General features: G+C 43.5%; 2 protein-coding genes across 2 annotated transcripts; one reads left to right on the top strand and one right to left on the bottom strand.

The window, feature by feature from the left end:
- Window positions 1-2,557: 2,557 nt before the first annotated feature.
- On the top strand, window positions 2,558-16,923 carry LOC121316205 (photoreceptor cilium actin regulator-like). Its single transcript, XM_041251106.1, has 3 exons — window positions 2,558-6,060; window positions 10,589-11,885; window positions 16,720-16,923. The coding sequence occupies exons 1-2, from the start codon at window positions 2,654-2,656 to the stop codon at window positions 10,716-10,718; spliced, it is 3,537 nt and encodes a 1,178-aa protein (XP_041107040.1). The 5' UTR covers window positions 2,558-2,653; the 3' UTR covers window positions 10,719-11,885; window positions 16,720-16,923.
- Window positions 14,347-25,597, bottom strand: LOC121316206 (WD repeat-containing protein 43-like). The gene is made up of 18 exons (XM_041251107.1): window positions 25,353-25,597; window positions 23,995-24,129; window positions 23,014-23,135; window positions 22,401-22,521; window positions 21,523-21,647; window positions 21,128-21,230; window positions 20,848-20,912; window positions 20,128-20,299; window positions 18,945-19,031; window positions 18,253-18,375; window positions 17,964-18,113; window positions 17,504-17,590; window positions 17,206-17,237; window positions 16,930-16,993; window positions 16,214-16,327; window positions 15,315-15,384; window positions 15,141-15,205; window positions 14,347-14,936 (listed from the first exon to the last, which is right to left on the bottom strand). The coding sequence occupies exons 1-18, from the start codon at window positions 25,557-25,559 to the stop codon at window positions 14,793-14,795; spliced, it is 1,986 nt and encodes a 661-aa protein (XP_041107041.1). The 5' UTR covers window positions 25,560-25,597; the 3' UTR covers window positions 14,347-14,792.
- Window positions 25,598-25,622: the final 25 nt, after the last annotated feature.

The following is a 25,622-nucleotide window of genomic DNA, read 5'->3' as shown; positions in this document are numbered from 1 at the left end:
TCTTAATAGCCTCTGCTGGAGTATGCCCATGACGTGTCCAGCTAATTCTAAAAACTGCATATTTGGATGCAGAGTTTTCTTGTAAAGGGTGGTGCAGGTGAAAAAGTTGCATACAGTCGGATTAAGTAATGAAATGTGCAGCACCATGACATTGTGGAACAAACTCATTCTGAAACGCTGTGTGAGTGAGTATTAATGTAAAACACCATTACACAATACACGATCTCTGTGGACTCTGGCTTCTCTTTAGAAAGCAGTCACCTCTGTGCTTTCGCATCTCATTCGGTGAGTTGGGCAGTTAATCCATTGCACTGACTATACCAGCAATTCAAAACAACAGGGAGGAGGGGGTTTGAAACCTGTGTGATCTGATTGAGATCAGCCTATTGAATGGGACGTTATCAAGCGAACATCAGCCCATATGAATGGGCCAGTAGGTACCTACAAGGCAACTAACCCCTTAATCTACCCCCTACACCTAAACCTAATCTCAACCCCTAAACATAACTGTGTTACTCGTAAAGTCATTTTACTATTCAACACCGCTTTTTAGCACCCTCTAGAGGCTATTATATCTAACGTCCATTAAAGCACTTAACCCTAACCCTACTCTACCTGTTTGGAGGCTAGTAGGCACCTACTGGCCCATTCCAATGGGATGAGTTTAGTTTGATAATGTCCCACTCAATCTACTGTACATGAAAAGATTCAGCTTCTTTCATGTAGGGTTGGTTAGCCAAATTTCAAACCAGGAGATGGTTATATATTAATAGAAATTATTGTTAATTGGTGCTGGGAATGAATTTTCAAAAGAACGTTGCACCACATGTATTCAATCGCAAAAATTCATGTTTGTGTCCGACAGAAACGTACATAGTTGACAGAAATGAAAAACATGTATCACAAGGTGTTTTGACTTTCACCACCTTGCCAGAACTTGCACAACAGTTTATAAAATGGAAAGTGGAAAAACTGTGTAATTAATATATTTAAAAAAAAACAGAGAATCAACACAGCTTGCTCCTGACCGCTTATGTAAAAAGTTTTTCAGCAGAAAACAGTTCAAATTAGGACACAACACACAGCCCAGCCCTACGTTATCTACCAGCTACCGGCTACGTTATCTACCGACTTGTTACCATGTTCACCATGTGTGTAACAGAGGGTCACATTTTGGTTCAGCATTTTGAACGAGGACTCGTCATCCTGGAACACATGTAAAAATGCCACGGAACTAGGCATAGCCCATATGAAATGTATACGTTGTACTGTACCACGGGAAATGCACAACAAAGTATTGTAAAGCAGAGTCACAGTAAAATAACAGTAGAGTGCAAGTAAGCGAATCACAAGCATGGCATGTTAAAGCATTGTAAAAAAACAAAAAAAAACAAAAGGGGTGACAATTTATTTTGTGACACCTTACAAAACTGCTATGACTCTGAAACCAAGACTTATGTTTAAGTAATCTTGCGTGTTCCTTTAGTAGTTTACCATGTTTACCTGAGACCGACAACTCGGACGTGCTGTGGTGTTTGTCTGCTGCATGTAGTAAACAATGTCCACTGTAAGCCAGCTGTCACTGTCTCAAGGTCACGCTACAGCTTGTCATTTCTTTCAGTTTCTTATCCTACTACTAGGGGAGCCAGTGTTAAACAACATCCTGCTTGCACAACTCAAATGCTTTGATTAGAGCTAAAAACGCCTGTCCCAGTCCGCTAAGCTTTAACTTGAGTTATGAACTGCATGCGAAAGCTTTTGGTGAGCATTAGGTTTAACTGCATTCTCTCCATTTCTAATTCACCTCGGAATGTTCAGAACATGTTTCAGACCTATTTTTATATGATCGAATCAGGGAGTTATTTAATTACCCAATCAAAAAAACAGCAGGGTCATGTAAATTTAGCTAGTTATATTTAAAAAGCTTAAATTATATACCCAACATGTTTATATCTATGTTGGAAACTTTTGAGTAATTTACAAAGTCAAAGTAACAGGAAAATGTAGTCTGAAACTCCACAGGTGCTAAATTATTATGTTCACGTTGTTAGCATCCATATGCTCAATAACAGCTCCTCTGTGTTTTTGACTTGCTGTAGAGTGCTGCATTTTCATGTGCTAAATGTTAATTGATGGGCCTGAGCAGAGCTTGTGTGGGATATAAAAAGCCAGCTGACTAAGAAGAGGGCTGATTACTCTGATGAGCTTAAGATCTAATTCTCCTTCGTGTGTGTGTGTGTGTGTGTGTGTGTGTGTGAGTCTTATTTTCTTTTTCTTTCACATGACATCTGCAAACACAGAAGCGAGGAAGAAAAGCCTCTTTAATCCTGTGAGGTAGCACGATCCCTTCAAGCTAGGAAATTGCTTGGAAGAGCTGCAGGAAAACAGAAAGCTATGCTGACCTGACATAACTAAAATCAACACGGAAATTCGTTATACAAATTGTACCACGAGAGCTACAAGTAGAGGGAGGTCAGCTGGAAGTTCTGAGAAAAAAATCAAACAAAGGACTTTCGAGGCTGAAGGACCTTTTGTTGTGGGGACATCAGAAAATGACAAGCACTTCAGGTGGATAAGTACCTCACGTCTCTTTATTATTGCTGTGTGACTGGAGGTTTTTCAGCTTCCATAAGTATTAACAGAGGGAAACGAGATGGGTTGCACTCCGTCTCAGAGCAGTTTAATACAGAACTTCTCTAAGAGTGGACCAGGGTCATTCAGAAAAGGCAGAACCCTGAAATCTCAGCTTGAGAGGATCGAGAGCCCGGTAGAGACTCAGTCCGAGGATGGAGGGGGCACAACCAGCCCTTGTGAAACGGACGGGGAGGCCTGGGACAGAGGAGGGGGAACCCCAAACCCTCCCAGACAGCGTCGACCCATCCTCCCAGAAAAAGCTTCCCTGAAGCCAGAGAGGAAGTCTTCCCTGCTAGAGGCAGCCAATTCAGAGTCTATCTGTCCTCAGAAGATTGGAATGCAGGAAATCCGGATTGACATAGCTCAAGCAGACGAGGAGAAGAAGGAGGGCACAGAGCAGCAGGAAGAGAAGCTAACAAAAAAGGGAGGACAGAGAAAACAGAGAAAAGGGAAGGCTGGAAACAAGGGCAAGCGGATAAAAGAGAGGAGAGCCTCCCAGGAGCAGAAAGTGGACTTCCCGGAGTTACTTGTCAAGGCACACCAGTCGGCCTATGCTTATCTGAACCCCAGCATCTCGAGATATGAGGCCCTGATGGGACTGCTTGACCAGGCAACCCAGACCCAGATCCAGCTGCAGCAAATGGTCAGTTTTCTGGCTCTGCGCTACGAGGAGGTGAACAAAGCACTGGAGGAAATCGCCAGTGATGGAGAAAAGCTGCTGAAAGAATCTGGGGAACACCTGGCATGGTCTTTAGGAAAAGGTGGTGCCCTGAGGACAGAACCCCCTCCTGATCTGCTCCAACAGCTTTTGCAGTACTCCGTTCAGAAGATGCAGTTGGTGGGTGGGGCTGTGGGTGTGGTTACAGACTCCGCCCTTGAGGAGGCAGTTGACTATTTTGGTACCGCCTCTGATTTGATGGCGGAGAAGTTAAAGATGAAGCGCGGGCTGGACAACAGGCTGGCCAGGGTCCTTGGGCGGATCGAAGCAGCCGCCGTAAGAAAACCAGGGCCCGAGGACACGACTCTGTACTCTGAAGACAGTGGAATTGGAGGGGAGAGCGAATCCCTGGTGGGCTTTGAGAGACACCAGCAACGCAGAGAAATCTGTGAGTCTGCTAGTGTTGAAAACAATAAAGCATCAGCCTCCCTTCCTCTCCCTGCTGTGCCAGGTGATGCAGAGGTTTCCAAAGCACCTGAAGACATTAAAATGCGTGCCAGCTTTTCCCTGAATTCTTTAGACTCTAACTGCAGCACTTTGGTAGCGTCCCTTGATGAGGATGACAATGATGAAGAGGATTTGGAAGATGAGGATGACTTAGAGGAGCAAGGCACTAATTCCTCTCCTGCAGACCCTTGCGCCCTTATCAGGCCAGCCCCAAAGAGGATAGAGAACCCTGAGAATGAAGAGATGAGCCTAAAAATGAAGGACGCCATCAGTGGCAGAATACGATTCGTCCCTTGCAAGCGTAATAGCAACTGCAGCAATGGCAGTACTGGAAGCAGTGCCCCTCAGTGGCCAGAGGAAGAAGAACACAAAGGGAAAAGGCCACAGACTACTGCAGCAGTGACTAGAGGGGAGAAGAAGGGAGGGACAGCCAAGCAGAAGCGCTCAAGGTCAGCTGAGTCGCTCCGCAGCCAAGGAGAGGACCCCACCCTTCTGGAGCTCCAAAGAACTCAGAAGGACCTGAGTCACAGGCTGCAGAAGATGTTAGAGGGAAAAACAGCAAATGACAAGTCAGCCAAGCCCAAGCTGGGTGGGGATCAGTCTTTGGTCAGCGTATCATCCAACAATCGCCTCCGCTCCTCTCTGGACAAAAACTTCAGCATACTACCAAGCCAGGACAGGACAGTCCTGCAAAAAAGCGGATCTGCGGAGCATGGGGAGGTGATGAAGAAACAGAAGAGAGGGGGAAGAGGGCCACTCAAAGCAACCCCGCCAAGTATCCCTCTGCCAAAAAATGAGAGGCAGTCTGTAAAGAGGTTGATCGACACTTTCAGTCAAGTTGAAGAGAACATTAATAACAGGGACCCTCTGAAGCCTCTAGCTCCACTCAAGGGGGTAAGGAAATGTGGGGTCCCCATTCTGCCCTCCATGGGCTACTGGGGACTGGCCCCCATTAACAGTAGAGTAAATGTAGGGGATTTAGAGGCTGAAGAAGAGGGTACTAAACCAGGGGACATTGACTTAGACAGCCTTCCACCACCCCCTCCTGAGGTCCTGATGGACAACTCCTTCCAGATCACTGATGGACCTCCAGCACCCAGTGAAACTTCCATCCCCTCTACAAATATCAGTAGCACCAGAGGAAGATCCTCAAATCCCCAAAGAACATCTGTATCCCAGAGGCTGAAGGCCTCTCTGAATTCTGTCAATGTGCTTCCCAGCAAAGGGAGTTTGCGGAGAGGTTCGGTTAGTGTCTCCCCCCAAAGGTCTGGCTCGCAGAATGCAGCTTCCAGGAGCAGCTCTGTGGAGTCCCAGCCCGAGATTGAACCTGACCCTGCAAAAGAGGAGGCAGCCAGCCTCTACAGGCAGGCAAGGAAGATCATCCACCTACGGCACTCAACTGAGTCCCCATCAGATGTCTCATTACTTCATGGGTCCTCAACTGAAAAGGGGCAAACAAGGACCATCTCCAACATCTCCACCAGGAAAGCTTGCCCATCTGTTGGAGCCACTGAGGCCCTCCCCAGCCCTCCATCCCTGCCTCAAAGACCCTGCAGCTCTCCATCTCCTTCAAGAACAGTCCCTCCAACTCCCCCACCCCTTTCAGGCACTCGCAAGCTGCCCACAACCCCCTCAAGCCACCCCACCCAGCACAGGAAACTGCCCAGTCCCCCTATACTGCGACGGCAGCCCTTCCCACCTTCATCAAGCCATCCAGCAACCCAGAAAGAACCCAGCCCGCCCACAGAAAGGAAGCGTCCTAGCCCCCCTTCTCTTCGGAGGCAATCAGATCCAACCAGTCAGGGTAGGTCCCAGGGCAAAATCGCCAGCCCTCCTGCCTACAGAAGGGACTACAGCCCATCTTCATATTGCAAAACACCGTCCCCTCCCTCCTCTCCACGAGTCGCCCACAACCGCCCCGCACAGGCCCGGAATAGCAATGATCTGGGGGACAAGCAGCCTGCCCCTGCTCATTACCTTGGTAACGTCCAATCCATCTTCTGTCCTGCCTCCTCCTCTCTCTTTGAAGCCCAGCCCCCTGTACCCCAGTTTTATCCCCTACCCAGCAGCTGTATTCTGCCTCGGCCCTGGGGAGAGCAGGCTGCCCACAGCAGTGCCACACGAAGTGCAGTCAGACACAGCCCCCAACCCTTCATCCGCCGCAGCTACTCAGACCGCCGGCCTGGCATCAGGCTCAGACTGCCCTTCTCCCCTGTCAGCTCCTCCAGCTCCGTGAGTGAGCCAGCTATCTGCAGCCAAGGGTGAGCAGGCAATCTCTTTGTACCTCTCTGTCTGTCTGTCTGTCTACCAGTCTCTGTGTACCCCTCTGTCTGTCTGTCTGTCTTGTCAGACCTATTTATTAGAAAGCATTTTGCCTGCTTAAAGTTTATGTATGTATGTATATATGTATGTATTGCAAAAAATAAAAGAAAGCCTATCTCTCTATATACCTCTCTGTCTGCCTGTTGGGATTTGTTTGCCTGTTTATCTTTTTACTTATCCTTGCTAAATAGGCTATGAAAATGCACAGTGCTCATTTCTAACTGCTAATATATGCAATTAACCCTGTAAAAAAAGCACAGTGGCTTGACTGGTGCTACATTGGACAATTGAGCTGGATGCCGGGATTTGAATGAGTTCAAAATGAGTTTGGTTTTCTCCAGTCATCACAAAACCACCACATAGAAGATAGCACAATAGGGTTCTGAGCAGACAGTCACTGAGACACTCAAGCCCATTTGTTCCTGTAGGTAAGACTAAGAGATGCTCATCAGACACTGGGCTTTATGCAGGGGCTCGTACTGTGCCTGTTCTGTGTATAGCATGCTTCAAGCAACTTGACTTTTTTGTCATGTCATTTAAACCATTCCTACTACATTCTGCACAATGTGCACTTTAGCAGCATTATACATTGGGGCAGCAGTTCAACCCTAAATTATTCTCTAAATGCGCTTACGGAAATGAAACATATGGATGCTATACTGGAAAACTGAATACAGTATATCTGAAAATATTTGTTCTAATATAGATTTTTGGTAAATATATTTTGATAATTTGATAATCACACTGCCATTTTAAGATATAAATATATTGACAATATGTTTTTAAAAAGATAAATTTGTTGGAAATACATTAATGTCAATATAATATAGTCAAAGTTTTGTCAGATAAATATATCTGTATATTTCTACATATATACGTATTTTTACATGTTCTTGTAAAGCTAAAAATAACTGTCAGTAAGATAATTGAACCAGTTCAGACCAGCTGTACTGCTTTCCGTTTTAGGAAGGCTGTGGAGAGAAGAGAGGGGGAGTAGGGGAAGGAGAGAGAGTGAGAGAGAGAGATAGAAACAATAGTGCAGAAAGCTATTCTGGGAAGTGTGTTGCTGGCCCACTGGGCGACTGCATCTGACATGGATTGAATCTTGCTTGGAGTTAGCCTGGACCTGTTCCAGCCATGTGTGTGGTGTTTTAAGTTCTGCATTTCTGTCTTGGAGGAAAATCCAGCAATCTCCTTTCTCCCTTAGCTTCACGGTCCTATTGTTAGATGCTTGGATAGTGCTTTCTGCCTCTGGTGGTTCTGTTGCTACATACTGTGGAGTGTTTAGTGAGATGCACACCCCAAGATGCTGATAGTATACCAAGCCTTGAAGCTTAGATCTGGGGAATACATAAATGATTGCAAGAAATGCAAAATACAATTAGCAGCATTTTCTAAAAGCACTGTTAATGTTATATAACTAGTATCACATAATACAGGCACCCTTTTAAATTGGCCTTACAAGTGGTTTGCTTGTTTTGTAAGATCAAGCAAATAGCATTTTAGTGTAAAGAGCTTACTAAACATAGCCCAGAGTATCATCCATTAGTTGTTCATTAGATTGAATTAAACATTTTTAAATTCATAAATCTACTTTTTTTTTTTTTTTTTTTTCATTTGCAGCCCGGTGTTAATACATGATTTAATTATGTACTTTGGTAAAAGTTCAAGTCAAGTAGTGCAAACAAATGATACAATGGTGTTATTAAAAGAACTTTAACTTTTTGAAAGATAAATAAATAAGCACATGTTTCTGATCTGATTCATGAAGTGCTGAGCTTCCACTGTTTAATTCCAGTAGTTTAGGTCACTTTAAACAAAGTTAAAATCTTAATCAGGGCAGGACTGCAACAACCAGTACAACCTCCTTCTTTAATCACAGGAACCTATATAAGGGGCTGCTATAGAGATGTTAATAATTCTGAACTGGTCATGAATTAAACTGTGGGGAATGGGCGCTAGTGGCTGGTAACAGCAACACAAAATGGAGCAACAAGTTTAAAAAGATTTTTGAAACAGGCTTGTGCTTTACTGTAGTCAGCTGACAGCTCCATTTCTACCTTCAAAATAAGCCAAAGAAATTAACTTATTACCTAGCAGATTCCCTAAGCAACATTCAGTGGCTAACGTTATAATAAACTAGACATGTCCTTAACCAATAATTGTGATCCTTTTTTGTAAAATAAATAAATAAAGACATAAAGACAAAGGTTTGCCCTTGCTGGGATTAAACTGGATAGTACTTAAATATTTCTTCATGAATGAATGTAGAAATATTAAAGGCGCACAGTTAATAAAAAAAATAATAATAATAATTAAAATCATATACCTTTATATTCAGAATTACAAGCCCAAAATGGTGTGGCTGACGTTTACAGAACATTGAGGTCTAAATAAAAACGTAGGACTTTCTATCTCCTACGTGGGACTTTTTAAAAAAAGTCTAAATAATAGTTAAAAAGTCCAACGTAGGAGATACAAAGTCCTAGGATTATTATTATTATTATTATTATTATTATTATTATTATTATTATTAGTATTATATTATTATTATTATTATTATTATTAATTGGCACTAGAACGTTTCCGTACAATCCTAAAATTCTAGGTAATGCAATAGTTAGATGGCCATAGTTGTTGATGTTTATTTTTCTAGCTGTTTTCCCATGTACAACTATCTATGTGTATACAATTCTGATGGTAACGCAATTGGTTTCAATTCAGGATAGAAACAACGATTTGATTTTACTCTACGGCAGGTCTAACGCTTACATTTTTAGGTTTAAAACAGGGTAACCCTGGATTTAGACAGGCAGGTAGTGTGGAAGGGCTAAACTAACCGTGGTGCACACTGTTATCAGCACAGCACAGTGTTAAACAATATAAAATAACACCGCAGAATGACAGATATATTGGAATTCCTGATAAAAATACAAAAAAGCTTTGCACTGTTGTAATTAGTTTGTGTTGCATAACAAGTGGTGTAGTCGAGCCGGAACAGCGTTCCGGTACTTGTTTCTTTAGGCAGAACCTTCACTTAAGAATAAACTTAAGAATATTTACCGATTTGTTATGAAAAGGCTTATATGGTGCCAAACCGGTCTAATTTCGGTGCCTGGTCACCAATGAAGATCTGTTTTCCGTGGGGAAATCAAATTAATCTTTCCATTGAACAGGCATTAAGATAAAAAAAAAAAATCAGCGTTCAATTTCCTACATGCTAGTTTTGATGGTGCACTCCAAATCAGAGTTTGATAACCGGTGCGTATTTTACAGACTAGTGGAATCACACACATCACTCGCACAATAGTCTGGTATCAGTCAGTCGTCCTTGTGGTGCAATAAAGAGAACATTAGGGACTTATATTACAAACTACAGTACTAAAGTTTAATGAGCCTAACGAAGAAGACAGCAAAGTACGTCCTACGAATGTAGCAATTAACACAGATTTAAAGCTGCTATACAGTATATCGGCCATTGCATAAAACCGGGGTTTGGAATAACTTTTAAGATGTAATATATATTACAAAAGCACAAGTGCTACACAACTATTAAAAAAAATGTCGACAGTCTTTAAAAATGCATTCAAAAACGATTCTAGTTGTACTGTTCTTAAACTTGTGACAAACAACTGACCGTTTGTGTGATTTGTAATTTTATTGTTTTGGGGGGGGGGGGGGGGGGTGTGATTTGTAATTTTATTGAATGCTGAGCTCCAGAAAAAAAGGACGGGGGGGGGGGGGGGGGGGGGGGGGGGGGGGGGGGGCGCGGGGGGGGGGGGGGGGGGGGGGGGGGTGATATACTATGGGGGGGATGCTTAACAGGTGCACGATATGTCCCTAGCACCACTACATGTCAAGACGCGACCACTACTGAAGTATTAGCTTTCTTTCTTTTTTATTTTATTAATACGTACTATCTTGATCGGTTTTTTTATTGGTTTTGGTGGTTTCTGTTGTAAACGAACGATCTACGAATGGATAATTTACAAAGGAGTTCAATTTACATGTTTATTTTACACTTAAACATATTAAATAAAATGTTTTTAGTTATAAAATTAACCCCAAGATCATGAAATTTCGTACTAGTATACTTTAAAGCATATATATATATATATATGTGTGTGTGTGTGTGTGTGTGTGTGTGTGTGTGTGTGTGTGTGTGTGTGTGTGTGTGTGTGTGTGTGTGTGCAAACAAACCTAGCAGTACTTTGAAAATTAAAAAAAATAATTTCCTACTTTCTGTCTTTATTTTATAGAAATTTGCAAAGACAGAATCGTTGCCTGGGTGATCTGAACAGCACTGGCGGTGTGAGAGACTGTGTTGGCTTTATTATTAATCCCACTGATACCCAGATTAGACCGGCAGCCTGGTTTGAAGTGACTGACATTTAAAGGGTTAACCTGCCCCATTTACTTTAAATAAACCTCTTCTTTCTATCCCTAATAATCCTTTCTATTTTGCAGGCCAGGGGAGGGTCTAGGCAAGGAGGAGGAGCCATGGAATAGCCAGCACCTATCAGAGCTCAGATCAGACAGTCGCTCTGCCTCCCACCCCGAGCTGTGCATCTTGGGCCAGTCTCTGCAGAAGGAGTGAGGAAATCAGCAGTTGAGGGTTATGTCTTCTTTCAAGGAGAAAGCAGCTCACTAACTGATGCCAAATCCTATTTCATAATTACACTTCTGAACTCTCAAGAAGTGCTAGTACCGGTGTGACGCGTTTTGCTTTTCTTGTTTGTTTCTGTGTTCCTATTATACATATTATTTATTGTGGAGTCGGCCAATACAGTATTTTGGATTTTTAATTCCTTTGATAAAAGGCAGATTTGGGTTATGTCACCCTTTTAAAAAAATATATAGATAATTATTTTTACATTTTTTTTAAAGTGTATTTTTCAAACTACTAAAAGTGAAATTCGGTATCAATTTTATACAAGCTTAAAGTTTCCCGGAGAACGCTAGCATCGATCTCAATAGACACCGTTTTTGATACTAATTCGTAGCTGACTGTTGCTCAACTCAGAATTTAAAACCTGTGTTCTGTTTTGCTCAGCAGAGTCATATTATTAATATTAAGCGTAATTCCATCTACATTTCTGTATTATATTCCTTACCTGTTTAATATGCACAGTCAGATGTGTTCTCTGTTGTTATTTATGCGTACAAAGTAATTTACCAAGTTTACAAACGAATGGCAAATTACAACCGCTGGGGTCTGACTCTGAAAAGTTGTGTTCCTGAACTGACGTGGTGATTAAGCTGTGCACCTGAGATTTTCCGTTATCTAAATGAAAGTTATCACAGTTGAATTTAGGAGGCAGACCTCGTAGTTTAAAAAAAAAAAAAAACATTAGTGTCGTCCTGGTCGCCGGTCTGGTCTGATCTTCGCTGGGAATTCCAGAGGGAGTGTCTCCATGGCTCTGCCGGTCCAGCGGGACAGTGTTAGTAAACCTATAAAAACAGCGCCAGAATGAATGACAGAGAACACACATAAACAGAAAATTGCAATATCCTCTTACAATCTCACTGGGCTTCATTCCCCTGTGAGCTATTGATAACTAAGACCCAAATAAATCAACAGCAATAGACAATAGAAACGGTTATAAAACCAAACGGAAATCAATGAATATTACAATGTGCACGGGATCGCAGGAGGATATAAAAGGTATCTCTTTAATGTATATACACGGCACCCTGACACACCATGGAGGGAACGAGCTACGAGGAACCCGAGATAAATGCTGATGCTCATGTAAGAAATCTGGTAAGTTTTCTCTGTTTGTTTGCCGTGTAATATAGATTTGGAAGCTGAATAGTAAATACCAAACAGTCATAAAAATACTGTCAGCTGTAGCTTGAAACCTGACCTCGGTAGTAGAATTTCAGTTTTGGTTATGGCCCTGCCTGACACCCTGTTAGTGATACCAAGGAAGGTTCATTTATATCAAACACTGACATTGAAACATATTGGTGATAATCGCCTCTCAATATCCCTGAAGTCGATCATTTTTATTCTTCTAAAGGGGGGGCACTTTCCTGTAGGGGGCAGTCAACCGTTTATTCAGGAATTGTTGGAGGGGGAAGGGTGAACTGAGGGAATCTGAGCAGCTCAGAACCCATGATGCTCTCTGTCCAGTGTTCCAACGCAGTAAAATGGTTTTGTGGTTCGTCATTTACGGATCGTTTTACATTTTAACCTGTATACGTGCTATCAGTATGTAGTTGGGCATCGTTGCACTGACAAAGGCATTGGCTGAAACGTCTGTCTGCTTGGATTTATTTAGAACACTGTTATAAACTAAGACACCCTAGGATTACATTAGTTGTGGCGCTGCCGCGCTCACAGCAGCTTTTAAAAAGTACCGAATAGAAACAGTGTGGTAACTATATTTTATGCCAACAATGCAGACAGTACCCTTATGTGTTAATCATCTTTCAAACAGTTTTTGTTTGTTTTGATATTTGGTGCTGTTTTGAACAAAATGTCTTTGTCAATACCTTCAGTCATCATCAGTTTCTGGGTTTGATTCCTAACATGAAAAGACAATGTAAGACTTTATATATAACACAGTATACAAAATGACACTAAATAAAAAAAAAAAAAAATCAATTGATCTAAACACATACTGTTATATAGACCCTATGATGTACAGAGACACCTTTTTTGTTGCTATCTGTGTTAGAGTCTGTACCTGATGTAAATGTGTCTCTTATTGTTTTTCTAGGAACTGTATGTGTCTGCTTGTTTTATACCTGTGTACTTAAGTCACAACATGGTGGCCAAATCTCTTTGATCTGACATCAGATAAATTCAGTGTCAAAGCTTTTTTTTTTTTAAATTATTGTATTGTATTTATATTATGTAACACTTTTTAAAATAGATTTTTCAACCGGATTGTCCATGTTTACTTAAGGCTGTGTTGAAAATGTAGATTAAAAGCAGTTGTAATTACTGAAAGGGAAAATAAAAGTTTAACCCTTTGTCCTGCCTTCTTATTATATAACAGTGGCAGATAGGGCACTATCAGGCTAATACCAGGCGTGATTGATTGCAGCAGCTAAGCAAAGCTGGGAAAAGCAAGGGCAGGGGCTGGAATATAGTGTAATAAACCAGTGGGCAGTTTGGCGATATGCTGCTACAGGGATTTCAGTGGCAGCTCCCCATTCAGAGATGCCTTGAACTGGACTGAAGACTGAAATTTCTTATTTACTTCTTATTTCTTATTTGATGGGACATACCTTGCGACTGATGTTGCATCTCAGTGGATATCTGCATAGAATGAAGCATTAGGGGGCACTGAACCGGGAGAGGATTATTTTGTCCCCTGAAAAGAGCATGGGGGATCTATTATTAAACCTGAATTTAGGTTGCTCCAATTTGGCATTGCTGAGTATTCACTTTCTCATTCTTAACTGCTAAGGCTGACTTTGACTCTGCCACTTAGCCTTGCAGTTCAGCTGTATTCATAACCTGGCCTTGCTGCTGCTTCTAATGTACCTTGTTTCAGATACCAATAGATCATCATTCAGAGCAATGCAGCATGGAATTCAAAAGTGTGTGGAAACAATGGGGAACAGTTTCTAAAGGGTTGCAGTGCTAGGCCAGTGTTGTGGAATATGATGCAAGGCACAATGGCCTTGGCTGTGAGAACTGAAGTTAACTAATACTTTAAGCACAACACAGAAACAAGGTCCAGAGAACACAGTTGGAAATTAAATGGCGATAGATTTAGCACAGAGGAGGCACTTCTTCAGAGTGGTGAGGGTACAGAATGGGCTACCTAATCATGGTGTTGATGCTGAATCACTGGAACCCTGCAAGACCAAACTTGACAAAGCTATAGATTTTATTGTAAAATCAGCTAGTATGGTCCAGAAAAGCACAGATGAGCCAAAAGGCCTACTCTCATTTGTCAATTTTCTCACAGTAAAAAAAAAAAAAAAAAACTTTTTTTAACATTCCACAGGAGGGATTATACATGCTGCAATTACACATTTAGCTCAAAATGCAGCACGGTGAAGCGCCACTTATACAGCATGTCAGGGCGACAAGCTTAAAATCACTTTCCTGCCCACATCAGGGGTCCCACCTCAAACCTCAACCACTCCAAGACTGACTGCAGAGGTGCTCCAAACTAAAGTTTAAGAATCACAGTGGTTTCCCAAGATGGGAGAAGACAGAACTATTGGGAACAGATCAAAAGAAACACACATTCCAGTGGAACTTCAGTTTACAGAATTATTATTTTTTGTTTAATTCTGCAGTAAGGTTTTTATTTCTTTACCAGAACAGCACTAAAACCTGCAGTATACAAACATTGTACTGTACAAATGATCAAGGTTTACACAGGGCTGGTTATGTAGAAAATAGATTGAATAAGCCTGGATGAACAGAGATGATCCTTGGATCCCTTCAGCTCCTTGCCATAAATTGGGGGTGAGGAGTGCCAGTCTTTAGTCTCTTGAACACAGGGATCCCCCATCTCCCCTGGTAAAGCAGTCACTCCTCCACTCCCCACATCAGAATAGTACCCTGCAAAGCCAGTCTTGGGCAGGAGCACCAGCAAGGACTCTTGTGTTGCTTGCTTTCTTTACTTTTTGTATAAAATTAAAATAAAAACAAAACAAAAAGTTATATATATTTATTTATTTCCTAATTTCTTTCCCTCTCTCATTCCTCCTCGCTCTCGTTGTCTGGTTCCAGGTCTGAATCTCCATTGAGTTTATTTTCCACATTCATCTCCTCGTCACTGTGCTCCTCTCCTTTATCTGACGGCTCTGTAACTTCCCTCATCTCCTCTTCCTCTTCCCAGTGCTGCAAGGAAGAAAACACATCAACCTTCACCTTGAGTACAACCTTTCTATTGGCCACCATTCAAACTAAAATCAACCCGACAATTTAAAAAAAAAAAAAAAAAAAAAAAAAAAATTGGCATTACTGCTAATTCACACATGTACAGTTGTGTAAAATGTTATCAAAACACCACAGCAAGATCTTCAAACTAAATGGTCAACTTACATCAGAGTCTTCCTCCTCAGCCAGCATCTCATCTCCTGTCCCCTCCTCTTCCTCATCCGAAGAATCTGGAGAATAAAAAATTATCATGGCGATCAGAATTTGGCATTGACAAAACACTTTCAGGGGATTTTTCTGCTCGGTTCTAATACCAGAAACGAACCAACCAATCCTCACCTTCCTCGTAGACGAGTTTGGCAGTCTGGTCCAAAGCTATGACACCTTGTGACTTGTCAGAAGCTGCAATCTGCAAGGGGAGAGATGAAGGACCAGAGTGATGTCAAGAGCAGAAGGTTCAGGAAAGACAAAACACCAAGACTCTCAAAGGGAATTGAAGACCCTGCAAAACAGAATCTCAGCTTCCTCAACATCATGCAACAGGTTCCCAAGATACAGCCTTCATCTGGGGGCAGGATCTTTAAAATTCAGTGTCTGGAATACCTTAACTAGGACTGGGGGGAGGCGAGGAGAGAAAGTACATCACCGTGACCTGTATTCCCTTTTGCAGAATAACTTGGAATGTCATGTAGACTTATAAAAGGTTCATTTTAAATGCAGAAGGTAAAAGTATTGTGTAAGCAGAATATTTCGATACCCTTAAAAAACATGCCAAGAAACAACTGGATAAGCAATTCAGATTTAAAATGCAAGTGCGACACGCATACTCCACTATATACATATGGATACACTTGTCAAGCACGGATGTACACGCATGACTATCCAAGACTTTGACCTAAACTCTGCTGGCCCTGCCTGCCGTCCCAATGCTTTGTATTCTTGGGTGTTTGCACGTCCTGTACACTATTGTTAACAGAGCAGTTTTATTTGCATAATAGGATCCAATTTTAATTTTAACAGATTGTGCAAGTTGCTAGATTTGCAGAATGTTTGATGAAAGTGAGAAGCCATTTGTGTGCACTTTAACACTGAGCTTGATGTGCCACATGGTTTTTCTGATAGGTCTGTACTCCTTAGAAAATGCAATAGGACTTTTTCTCAATCTTGACAATGCCCCTGCAGTCATTTAAACATTGCTGTTCAGTTTCAATGTAAAGCTGATGTTAGCGGTCCCTCACCTGTGTGATGAGCAGGTAGAGCTTCCCGTGCAGCCGGGACAGCTTGTGAAACATCTTGACTCTGCTCTCGATCATGTGATACAGCACTCCCAGCTGGGACACCAGGCTCGGCAACTGCAATGACAAGCAGTGCCGCTCAGTACAGTGACAATCCAGAGCGTGGCTTACAAACCAGACGTCCAGCTACTAAAACTGCGTAATACCGTTTCCAGCTAGATTTAATAGGGTGTGCAACAGGGATGGAAACAAGGCTCCCATTGCATAGCAGTTTGATCTAATCCTAGTCCTGGTTTTACTGCGACATACCTGAGCTTGTTACCTTTACACCGTGGGTAAATCGAGTCTTATTTCCATCCCTGTACAATATTAATACACCTCTCACATAAGCATTCATTATTCATGGGATTTGGTTTCCAATTCTTGACTAGTTTGTTTTTCATTACATCCTTGACACTTCATTTTATTTATTTTTTTAAGTTTGAGCTTTTTTTTTTTCTTCGTTACAGGGAAGCTCACACAGGTGCTGAAGACGAGACTAAATTAAATCAGTTTCACTCTTACTTTTAGACTCTCACACTATAATTGAAAAAGCCCTTGTGGGGAATGAACTACATGCACTTTGCAATGGTCTTCAATAGAGAACACAATGCTATGAACCTTGCTGAGCTCCAAGGAGTCAGACTAATACAGAAGGAGGAGAAAGACGGCAGACTCACCGTTGAGAGATAGGAAGCATGGAAAGTGAAGACAGCCTTCAACCATCGGACCATCAGCACCCCGCTATGAGACAGGAAACAGAGCCAGAGACCGCATCAGTATCAGAGGCACAGACCTCCTAACCCTGGAGTGTTTAAGTCCTAAAATATAATATACACTCACTCTCTATCTCCCTCCCTCCCTCTCTCTATATAGGACTTAAATAGCACAATCTCTTCAACACAGCATTATAAAGGGAGGCACACTAATAACACAAGCACATAAACAAAACTCACCTATAAGGGTGGCCTTGCATTCTCTTTGAGAGCTAAAATGAAAAAAACAACATTAATAAAACTCATATCAAGATAACTATTCCAGTGACAGGTACAAATTTAACAGAAATCATTTTGAAGTAAATGCGTGTGTATCTGGGGAATGAACTGCAAAGGTTTCTAAAGACGTAGCTGTTTTTATCTGCCAAAACAAGGTCACACGTAGGTCATCACGACCAGGCCGACCCTTAGTTTTCAGGTCCACCTCTTGTACACTACGATATTCTATATGTAGAACTGGAGGAGGTAGAGCTCTTACCTCCTGCACCAATGGCAGCACAGCAGGGATTGGTAACCTGGCAACCGTCTTCTTTATCAACACCTCCTTTCTCGTCTGAAACACTTTCTGTAATGGAGATGCACAGATTCGGGTTAGGCACAAATCAGTCCAAAAAAAAACAACTTTGGATTAATTTACAGATACTGTACAGTTTGCTCCCCCCAAAGGATCTATTTAAGAATCGTGTTGTATAACAATAGTTTCCTCTGCATCATGGTAGTCATTTATAAAACTGCTATATGAACAAACAAAAAGTAGTTTTTGCCACCGAATGCATTCAAGCAGAATATTTGTCCCTGTAGTATTAAGTCCATTAAACCCTTCTTTAAATCACTACTTTCATTGGATGTATGAAATAAAATTAATGCACTTTCACGGTTTGTCCTTCCTCTGTATAAATCCTTTAAGGCAGCTGTACAAAAGATAACTGTACACTTACGTTGAGGATGTTGCTGTCACTGCTTTCCAAGCCCTGAACCAGTAGCACTGCAAAGCTGTCTGTCTGGAGAGGGAGACCCCCCTTGTGGACCCCCTTGTGTCCTTCTGCTGGGGATAAATCAATCACACCCAGGCGTTCCTCAATGGACATCTGCAAGAGAGGGTCAGAAGGGGTTAGAACAGGTAGCAAAGAGAAGTCGAATTCCTGGATTTTGGTAATAAATGTGCTGTTTTTAGGTAAGAACTGCCTGTTTAATTCTCAGTGTAGTTGTTCTGACCAGAGTACATACTTCTTTGGTGTCGGAACCCGGTTTCCTCTTTGTTTCCAGAGGGGTAGATTTAGTAGGTGCACTGTGCCCAGGAAGTCCTGGCACCAGGAGCTTGGCATCAGCTTTGACTGTAGGAGTCTTCACCTGCAAGGGTAAAAGGGGAGCTTGGGTAAAGGAAATCCTGGAGCCCACATGAACACACCGCTCCAGTATTGAATATATACACAGCGTGGAAGCTGCTTTCAGAGCCTGTGCTGCTCCTTTTTACACAGTGGGCCTTTCCTTGAGTGGTCTAGTCCATCTTGTGATACCAAGTATATTACAACATAGTAACCAAAACTGTTAAACAAACCCCTTTTACTTGCAATAGTCAGAAAACTAAAAGGACATTGTAAATACAACTATTATATCATGTTTGTCCCTATCGTTTGTCTATACTGTGCAAGGCAATTAGGAGCTTATAAGAAAAGTTTGAAACCAAATAGAGGCAGCTATAAAAAGGCAAGTTGTACTAGGATTGTGTGTTTTAAACTCTGCAGTTGACTATGACCATACAAAAGTCAAAGTTGCGTGATCTATATGGTTTGGTAAAGAGACCAAGTTTGCTAAGGCAACAGACTTTTGGCATTTGGGTGTTCTGAAATATTTACCACAAGAAAGTCATTCAGTAGGTTGAAATTTTGCTGAAGGATTCAATGGGGGAGCTGCGTTACCTTGGTGACAGTGGTCTCTGTGCGGAGTGTCAGCGAGGTCTGGATATCCCTCACCAGACACACGTGAGTCTCGCCAGCATTCAGAGTCTGAAAAAGAAGAAAACACATGACAGATCCAGCACACACTCTTCAGTATGAAGCAGGGTGCCCGAACACCAGCAACGAAATGGTCCAGTTGGGGGACAATTAGGGGTTGCATGTTAAAACCTGGAATGGATGAAACTGCTGTGCAATAGTCCTATTTGCATCCCTCAGAAAGCTGTGCTTTCTAGCAAGGGACAATGACAGACATTTTGGCTACACACAATGCACCTCAATAATCTTGAGCTAAACTCCCACCCCACCCCTCCCTCCCATCCCATCAACAGTCCTCCGCTGAACAGACACTGGACAAAGAACCATATGTTCCCATAAGATATTAACTTCAGGTTTAAGAGAGTGAAACGATGCCCAACACTTTCTTTTTTTTGGAATCGGCAATTATTTTCTCATTTTCTCCCTAATTTGAAAGCCCAATTATTTTTATTGTTGGGGACGGTTGGGCGCACTGAGCCCTCTCTGCTTCTGCCTGTTTACGTAGGAGGCTTTTGCACCAAGCAGTCGGTAGGCGAAGAAAAGTGAGACGTCTGGACGGTACCTCGATGTTGCTGTCTCATTGAGTCCCGTCCCCGTTGAATGTCCGTCCGGGCGTCCGCGGTCAGATGACCTCCAACGACATACACGCGGGCAGGCTGGCGCCCGGCCAGACTACGTCGCTGGTGCGCGGTGAGCCAAGGACACCCTGGCCGACCTAAGCTCTCCCCACCGGGTGGCGCTCAGCCTCCTCCTGCGAAATCTTTTCATTTTATGATCTTTGCAATCTCCGAGTAGTTATTGCAATTACTCAAATATTGCTTGCCAGACACATAATGAAGGGCTGAACATACATCAGCCCAAGTAATGTTATTAGTACGTGCCAGCATCATGGCAGGCCACTGGAACTGAAGAGCAGCTCCTGAACTCAGATTAAAAGCACCTTAACGAAAAAAGAACATTTGAATGGTTATACATAAAAACCACTCAGAATAATTAAACTTCAGAAAAAGGTTAAAACAAACAGTAATACACTAATTTAAAAAACAAAGAACTAAGAAAATGTGAAACTACTGTACACAAAAGCTAGTTTAGCGCTGCGAGTACTCACAGTGCGTTCAATGACAGGCTGCAGGCCACTCCCGTAGGCCAGGAGCAGGGCCTGTTTGTCTACAGTCAGGGCGGCAGCCATGATAGGGACCGGCCAAGGAACACTGTCACCAACTGAACCGGGAGAGGCAACCTGGACTGAACACGAGGGGGAGAGGGGCTTCTTACAGTGACTGAGGAGAGAGAGAGACACACAGAGTCAGAGTCCAAGAGAGGAGATTCTTACAGTAACTGAGGAGCGAGAGAGACAAAGTCAGAGTCCGAGAGAGATTCTTACAGTCACAAGGAGACAGAGACAGAAGTCAGAGTCCGAGAGAGGAGATTCTTACAGTGACTGAGGAGAGAGAGACAGACAAAAAAAGTCAGGAGTCCGAGAGTGGAGATTCTTAGTGGGGGGGGGGGGGGGGGGGGGACAGTCAGAGGCTTCGTACAGTGACTGAGGAGAGGGGAGGGAGAAGGGTTTAGACAGAGTCAGAGAGAGAACCTGCACTGAGCAAGAGGGACAGTAACTAGGGGAGACAGTGAGAGAGAGGAGAGGGGGAGACAGAAGAGTGGGAAGAGGATCGCAAGAAGAGAGAAAGAGGAGATAAAAAATACCTGTATTGTAAAAAAGACATTGCATCTTCAGTGTGTAATCAAAAAATGTATTTTGTTATAACACACTAAGCTTTAAAAACAAGGCGCAAAGTCTGAAATCCAAATGAGAACACACAGCACTCACCCATTGAGGACGTGCTCAAAGAGGTGCATCTGGTTGTCCTTGCACACCACTGCAAGCTTCACTGCCTGAGAGAGAGGAGAGAAAAGAGGAGAGAGAAGCAGTTAAAAGGAGCTCTCACCCCCTTTCTGGTACAGGTTACAACTTCCTTGGTAAATAGGATTATTCAAGAACACAAATGCACAAAGCAGTCGCTTGCACTTCCAGACCCACCAGTATTTAAAGGAACCCCACTGGTAGAGCAATAGACTGGGGTCTCAAGCCCTTCAACATCCTGCCTCACCTCGTCTTTGCTCTGGGACATGGCCAGGTCCACATAGATGGGTTCGTCTGTCAGGGTGAAGGACAGCACGGCATTCTTATCCTTCCCGTCTGATCGCACCTGCCTACAGAGAGACAGAGAAAGAGACAGTGAGCCAGGCAGTGAGACGCAGTCTGCACAAGAGAACACCGCGCTGCACAGACAGGGAGACGTATTTTAAAAAGCCTTTACCACTACAGTGAGTTGGCATCCTATTTTTGTAAAATGAAAGTCAAACTGCTAGTTTAGTTACAAGAATCTTTACAAGATAATTGTTTTGCTTTTAGAAGAAAAAAAAAGTTTGAGCTTTTCCCAATTTAAAGTGGCCATCACAAGTGCACAGAAAACCCTCCGCTACAGACTGGGCAGGTCCTTACCAGACACTGAGCAAGCGGTCATGTGCTGCTCCAGACAGGAAGTACAGTCCCTCCATACCACGGGTCGTGGGTCTAGTGGTGGCGAAGCACAGCATGGACACTGCGGTGGCATGACCCGTGAACCGCTGGGAGGGGGAGAGAGAAGGAGGCACACCTGATTAAAAAACCCCACAATCACTTCAAGCTTTTCAAAAAACAGCACTGCTCACTACTCTCCTGTGGGCGGCGCTGCAGCTTGCAGAAGCCATTTCACAAAATTGTCTACTTTTTTTTTTCTCTGTTATTTTGGTTGTGGCTATGTTTAACACATGCACCACTGACAAAGCTACTGTGCCTCCCAGTGGCATGCATTCAAAAAGCACATCCTAGCACCATACTCCATTGGCAGTCTGGGCTCAAGCAGTCTTCCTCTGCATCAGAAACAGCAGTTTCCAGAACTTCAGTGCAGAGGCATTGCACATTCAAGGCCACCACTGTTAATGGTTTAAACGAAAATCAGTCTCAACATCTTTTGATGAAGCACATAGCCTGAGGACGACACCGTTTTCAGTCCACTAATTCAGCACTCACTTTCACAAAATGACTTCCAAAGTACAACAAATGAGGCAGTTCCAGTGATTTCTTATAACAGTGTTCCCCCCATTTCACAATCTGACTTACACATCAAACACTACTACAAACCCCCCCCACATACTACAGTAAAATACTGGATGTGTATAATGTATCATTAAACCGCCCCAACTCTGAATTACTGAATTGTGACATATAAAGACAGAACAGAGGTGGTGAACAAATGTGCTGTTCTGCGACAGGCTGTGTGGAGCTGTGACATGCCGGATAGGTAGGTAAGGAAGTCAGTGGGGTGGGGAGGTACTCACCCGGTACACCTCCTTGGTCTCCAGGTCCCACATCTTGATGGTCTGCCCAGCGGAGAGGAGCATCTTCCCATCAGGACTGAGGCACAGGCAGCTCACCGCACACTTGTCTGCCTTCCACTTACTGCAGCGCAGAGAGGAATCACAGCACAGCAGTCAGGACACTCCAGAGTCAATTTTTAAAGTAACTTATTTTTTCACATCAAACAATGCGTTACCACACTGTTACCGGTTTGAAACAGGAACCACTGCAGTTATAAATTACTGAAATGTAAGATTACACCTCAAAACTGCCCACTACCCACCAGCTGCTGGGGCACTGCTAGATTATTTCGATAATTTTACAGCCCTGTGGATTTAACCTCGACTGACTTATGCATCAGTGGTTTTCATTAAACAATACCTGGTACATTCAAGATTTGATTCTGGTACCGTAAAATCCTCAAATAAATAAATTTAAAAAATAAATAAATAAAGAATGATCATAAAGAGCTTGGGACATTTCTTAATGTAGCCCCCTTGGTTGCGGTCTATTTCTATACAGTCTTCATTGCTGTTTTAATACAAGCCCCTTTAACCACACTGCTCTTTCACTAGCTCTGGTTAACAGACTCACCATTTCACTTTGCCAGTCTGTAGGTCCCACTCCACTATGTGGGAGTCGTCGGAGCAGCTGTACAGACAGTTGTTCTCCGGGTGCCACCGGACACAGTTCACTTTACTGTCGTGACCACCATCCTCGAGAAGACAAAATAAAAGAAATGTTAACAGTGCTTGCAAGCAACTAGCTTATCTACTAAAGTGCCCTTCACAGTGCCAAGACAGTGGCTCCTACTCCCCCCTCGCAGTGCCAGGGCAGTGCCTCTTAATCCCTGCCTCCCGCACTGCCAGGACAGTGCCTCCTACTCCCCCCGCTCCTCGCAATGCCAGGACAGTGCCTCCTACTCCCCCCGCTCCTCGCAATGCCAGAACAGTGCCTCCTACTTCCCCCGCTCCTCACAATGCCAGGACAGTGCCTCCTACTCCCTGCCCCTCACAGTGTCAGGACAATGCCTCCTACTCCCTGCCCCTCACAGTACCAGGACAGTGCCTTCTACTCCTACTCCCTCCCCCTCGCAGTGCCAGGACAGTGCCTCCTACTCCCTGCCCCTCGCAGTACCAGGACAGTGCCTTCTACTCCTACTCCCTCCCCCTCGCAGTGCCAGGACAGTGCCTCCTACTCCCTCCCCCTCGCAGTGCCTCCTACTCCTACTCCCTCCCCCTCAGTGCCAGGGCAGTGGCTCCTACTCCCTGCCCCTCGCAGTGCCAGGGCAGTGCCTTCTACTCCTACTCCCTCCCCCTCGCAGTGCCAGGACAGTGCCTCCTACTCCCTCCCCCTCGCAGTGCCAGGACAGTGCCTCCTACTCCCTCCCCCTCGCAGTGCCAGGACAGTGCCTCCTACTCCCTCCCCCTCACAGTGCCAGGACAGTGCCTCCTACTCCCTGCCCCTCACAGTGCCAGGACAGTGGCTCCTACTCCCTGCCCCTCACAGTGCCAGGACAGTGGCTCCTAGTCCCGTCCCCCCGTCCTCTGCAACGACAGTGCCCTGATCTCTTACCAGCTTGCTGTGTAGTTGTCCCTTCACTGTGCTGTACAGGAGGACGGTGCCCGCCGCAGTGCCCATTGCCAGCAGGTCCAGCTGGCCGCCGTGCGGAGCCACTTCCGACTTCCTCTTCTTCCTCTGAGGGCCATCCTGAGAGAGTCGAGGGAGGAAAAGGGTTAACAAATCTTCAGACGATTCAGGATTGGAAGAAACGACAGGGAGGAAGCTGCTCTAAAAAATTGGATGGTTCACACTGCTAGAGCTTATCAGGAGTTTATTACTATCAAGAGATAAAGCAACAAATAAAACGCCCAGAAAATGTACTTATTAGAAAATCATGTCCGCTGTCAGAGGACTGAGGACACTGCTGTTGTGTAGTAACTATATTTCCGTCAAAAAGACTTTAAGAGGTTTACACTGAAGGAGCTGCATAAACTTAATGCTATTTAATTGAAAGTGTATGAAAGAGTTATGCTATTATCTATTTTGAGTTGTATGCACCTGCAGGTCTCATGCAGGTAGTCCAATAGGAAAACAGACATTCCAGAAACTTGTAATGACTGTTACACCAGTAAGTCGCAGTATCAGACTAGAGTGACATGACAATGTGTACAAGAGTATTTTTATTGCATCTTGTAAAGTGCTTTGTGACGGTGTTCCACTATGAAAGGCGCTATATAATATAAAGATTGATTTTAGACTGATCATCCAAATGTCATGGTCTTGCTAGTAGTTAAGACACTATTTAATACATATTTGCTCTACTGTATATTTTCAGGGAATAGCAATACAACTGGACCTATGCAATACACTTCAAGAGTACTTTTATAGTTGCCAAAATGTAATTTATAATCATAATTTAAAATGGACAATTCTGGTATTGAGTCCTGTGCCATGCAATACATGTATACGTGCATTTAGGGGCAAACTCGTATGGGCTACAATAAACACATTATATTATAAAATTAAACACTATACAATATCTACAATAAATCACTACCGCTTTTTATTTTACATTCATAAATTCAAGATCGACATAGTTTAAAGGGAGGTTTGTATTTGTGGTGTCTGTTTTATCGGGATTGAGATGAGATCGCCACCCAAATGCTGTTTCCATCAGGGGAGCTGCCCTCATCTCACGGGGCTGCTAGTACCATGTGGGGTCCACGCAGCGTGTGAAACTATTAACGCATTACGCCAAATTCTGTATTAAAAAACGGAAACATCCGACCGTTCGCATTATAAACAGTTAACCAAGCAATCCTGTGTCCGGATCGCACGATGGCAGGCTCTTAAATTCAATCAATAGAACCATTTTAAACAGAATTGAAGACTAGGCCCGAGTCGGGTACATCACCATCGCAGTACTTTACCTTGAATGTCCTGCATGGTCCCCAAGCTAAACAGGTACAAGTGGCACTCAAGTGGGCCGAAGGCACATATTCCTGGTACAGAGTGTTGCTTTGGGTGTCCCAGAGCCGGAGACTGCCGTCCTGCGTGGACAGGGCAAGGTACTGGTGCGACTTGGGAGAAAAAGCACAGGGAGAAACGAACACAGAACTTCCTCCGTCAGTCGCCATTGCTCTGGCGCTGAGTCTGCATGGGAAAGAGCGACGTGGGTAGAAGGAGACACGTGTTCTCCA

Source organism: Polyodon spathula, chromosome 5, assembly GCF_017654505.1.
Source record: "Polyodon spathula isolate WHYD16114869_AA chromosome 5, ASM1765450v1, whole genome shotgun sequence".
NCBI lineage: Eukaryota > Metazoa > Chordata > Actinopteri > Acipenseriformes > Polyodontidae > Polyodon > Polyodon spathula.
Note: the sequence above shows the minus strand (reverse complement) of the source record. Positions and strands in the feature narration are given on the sequence as shown.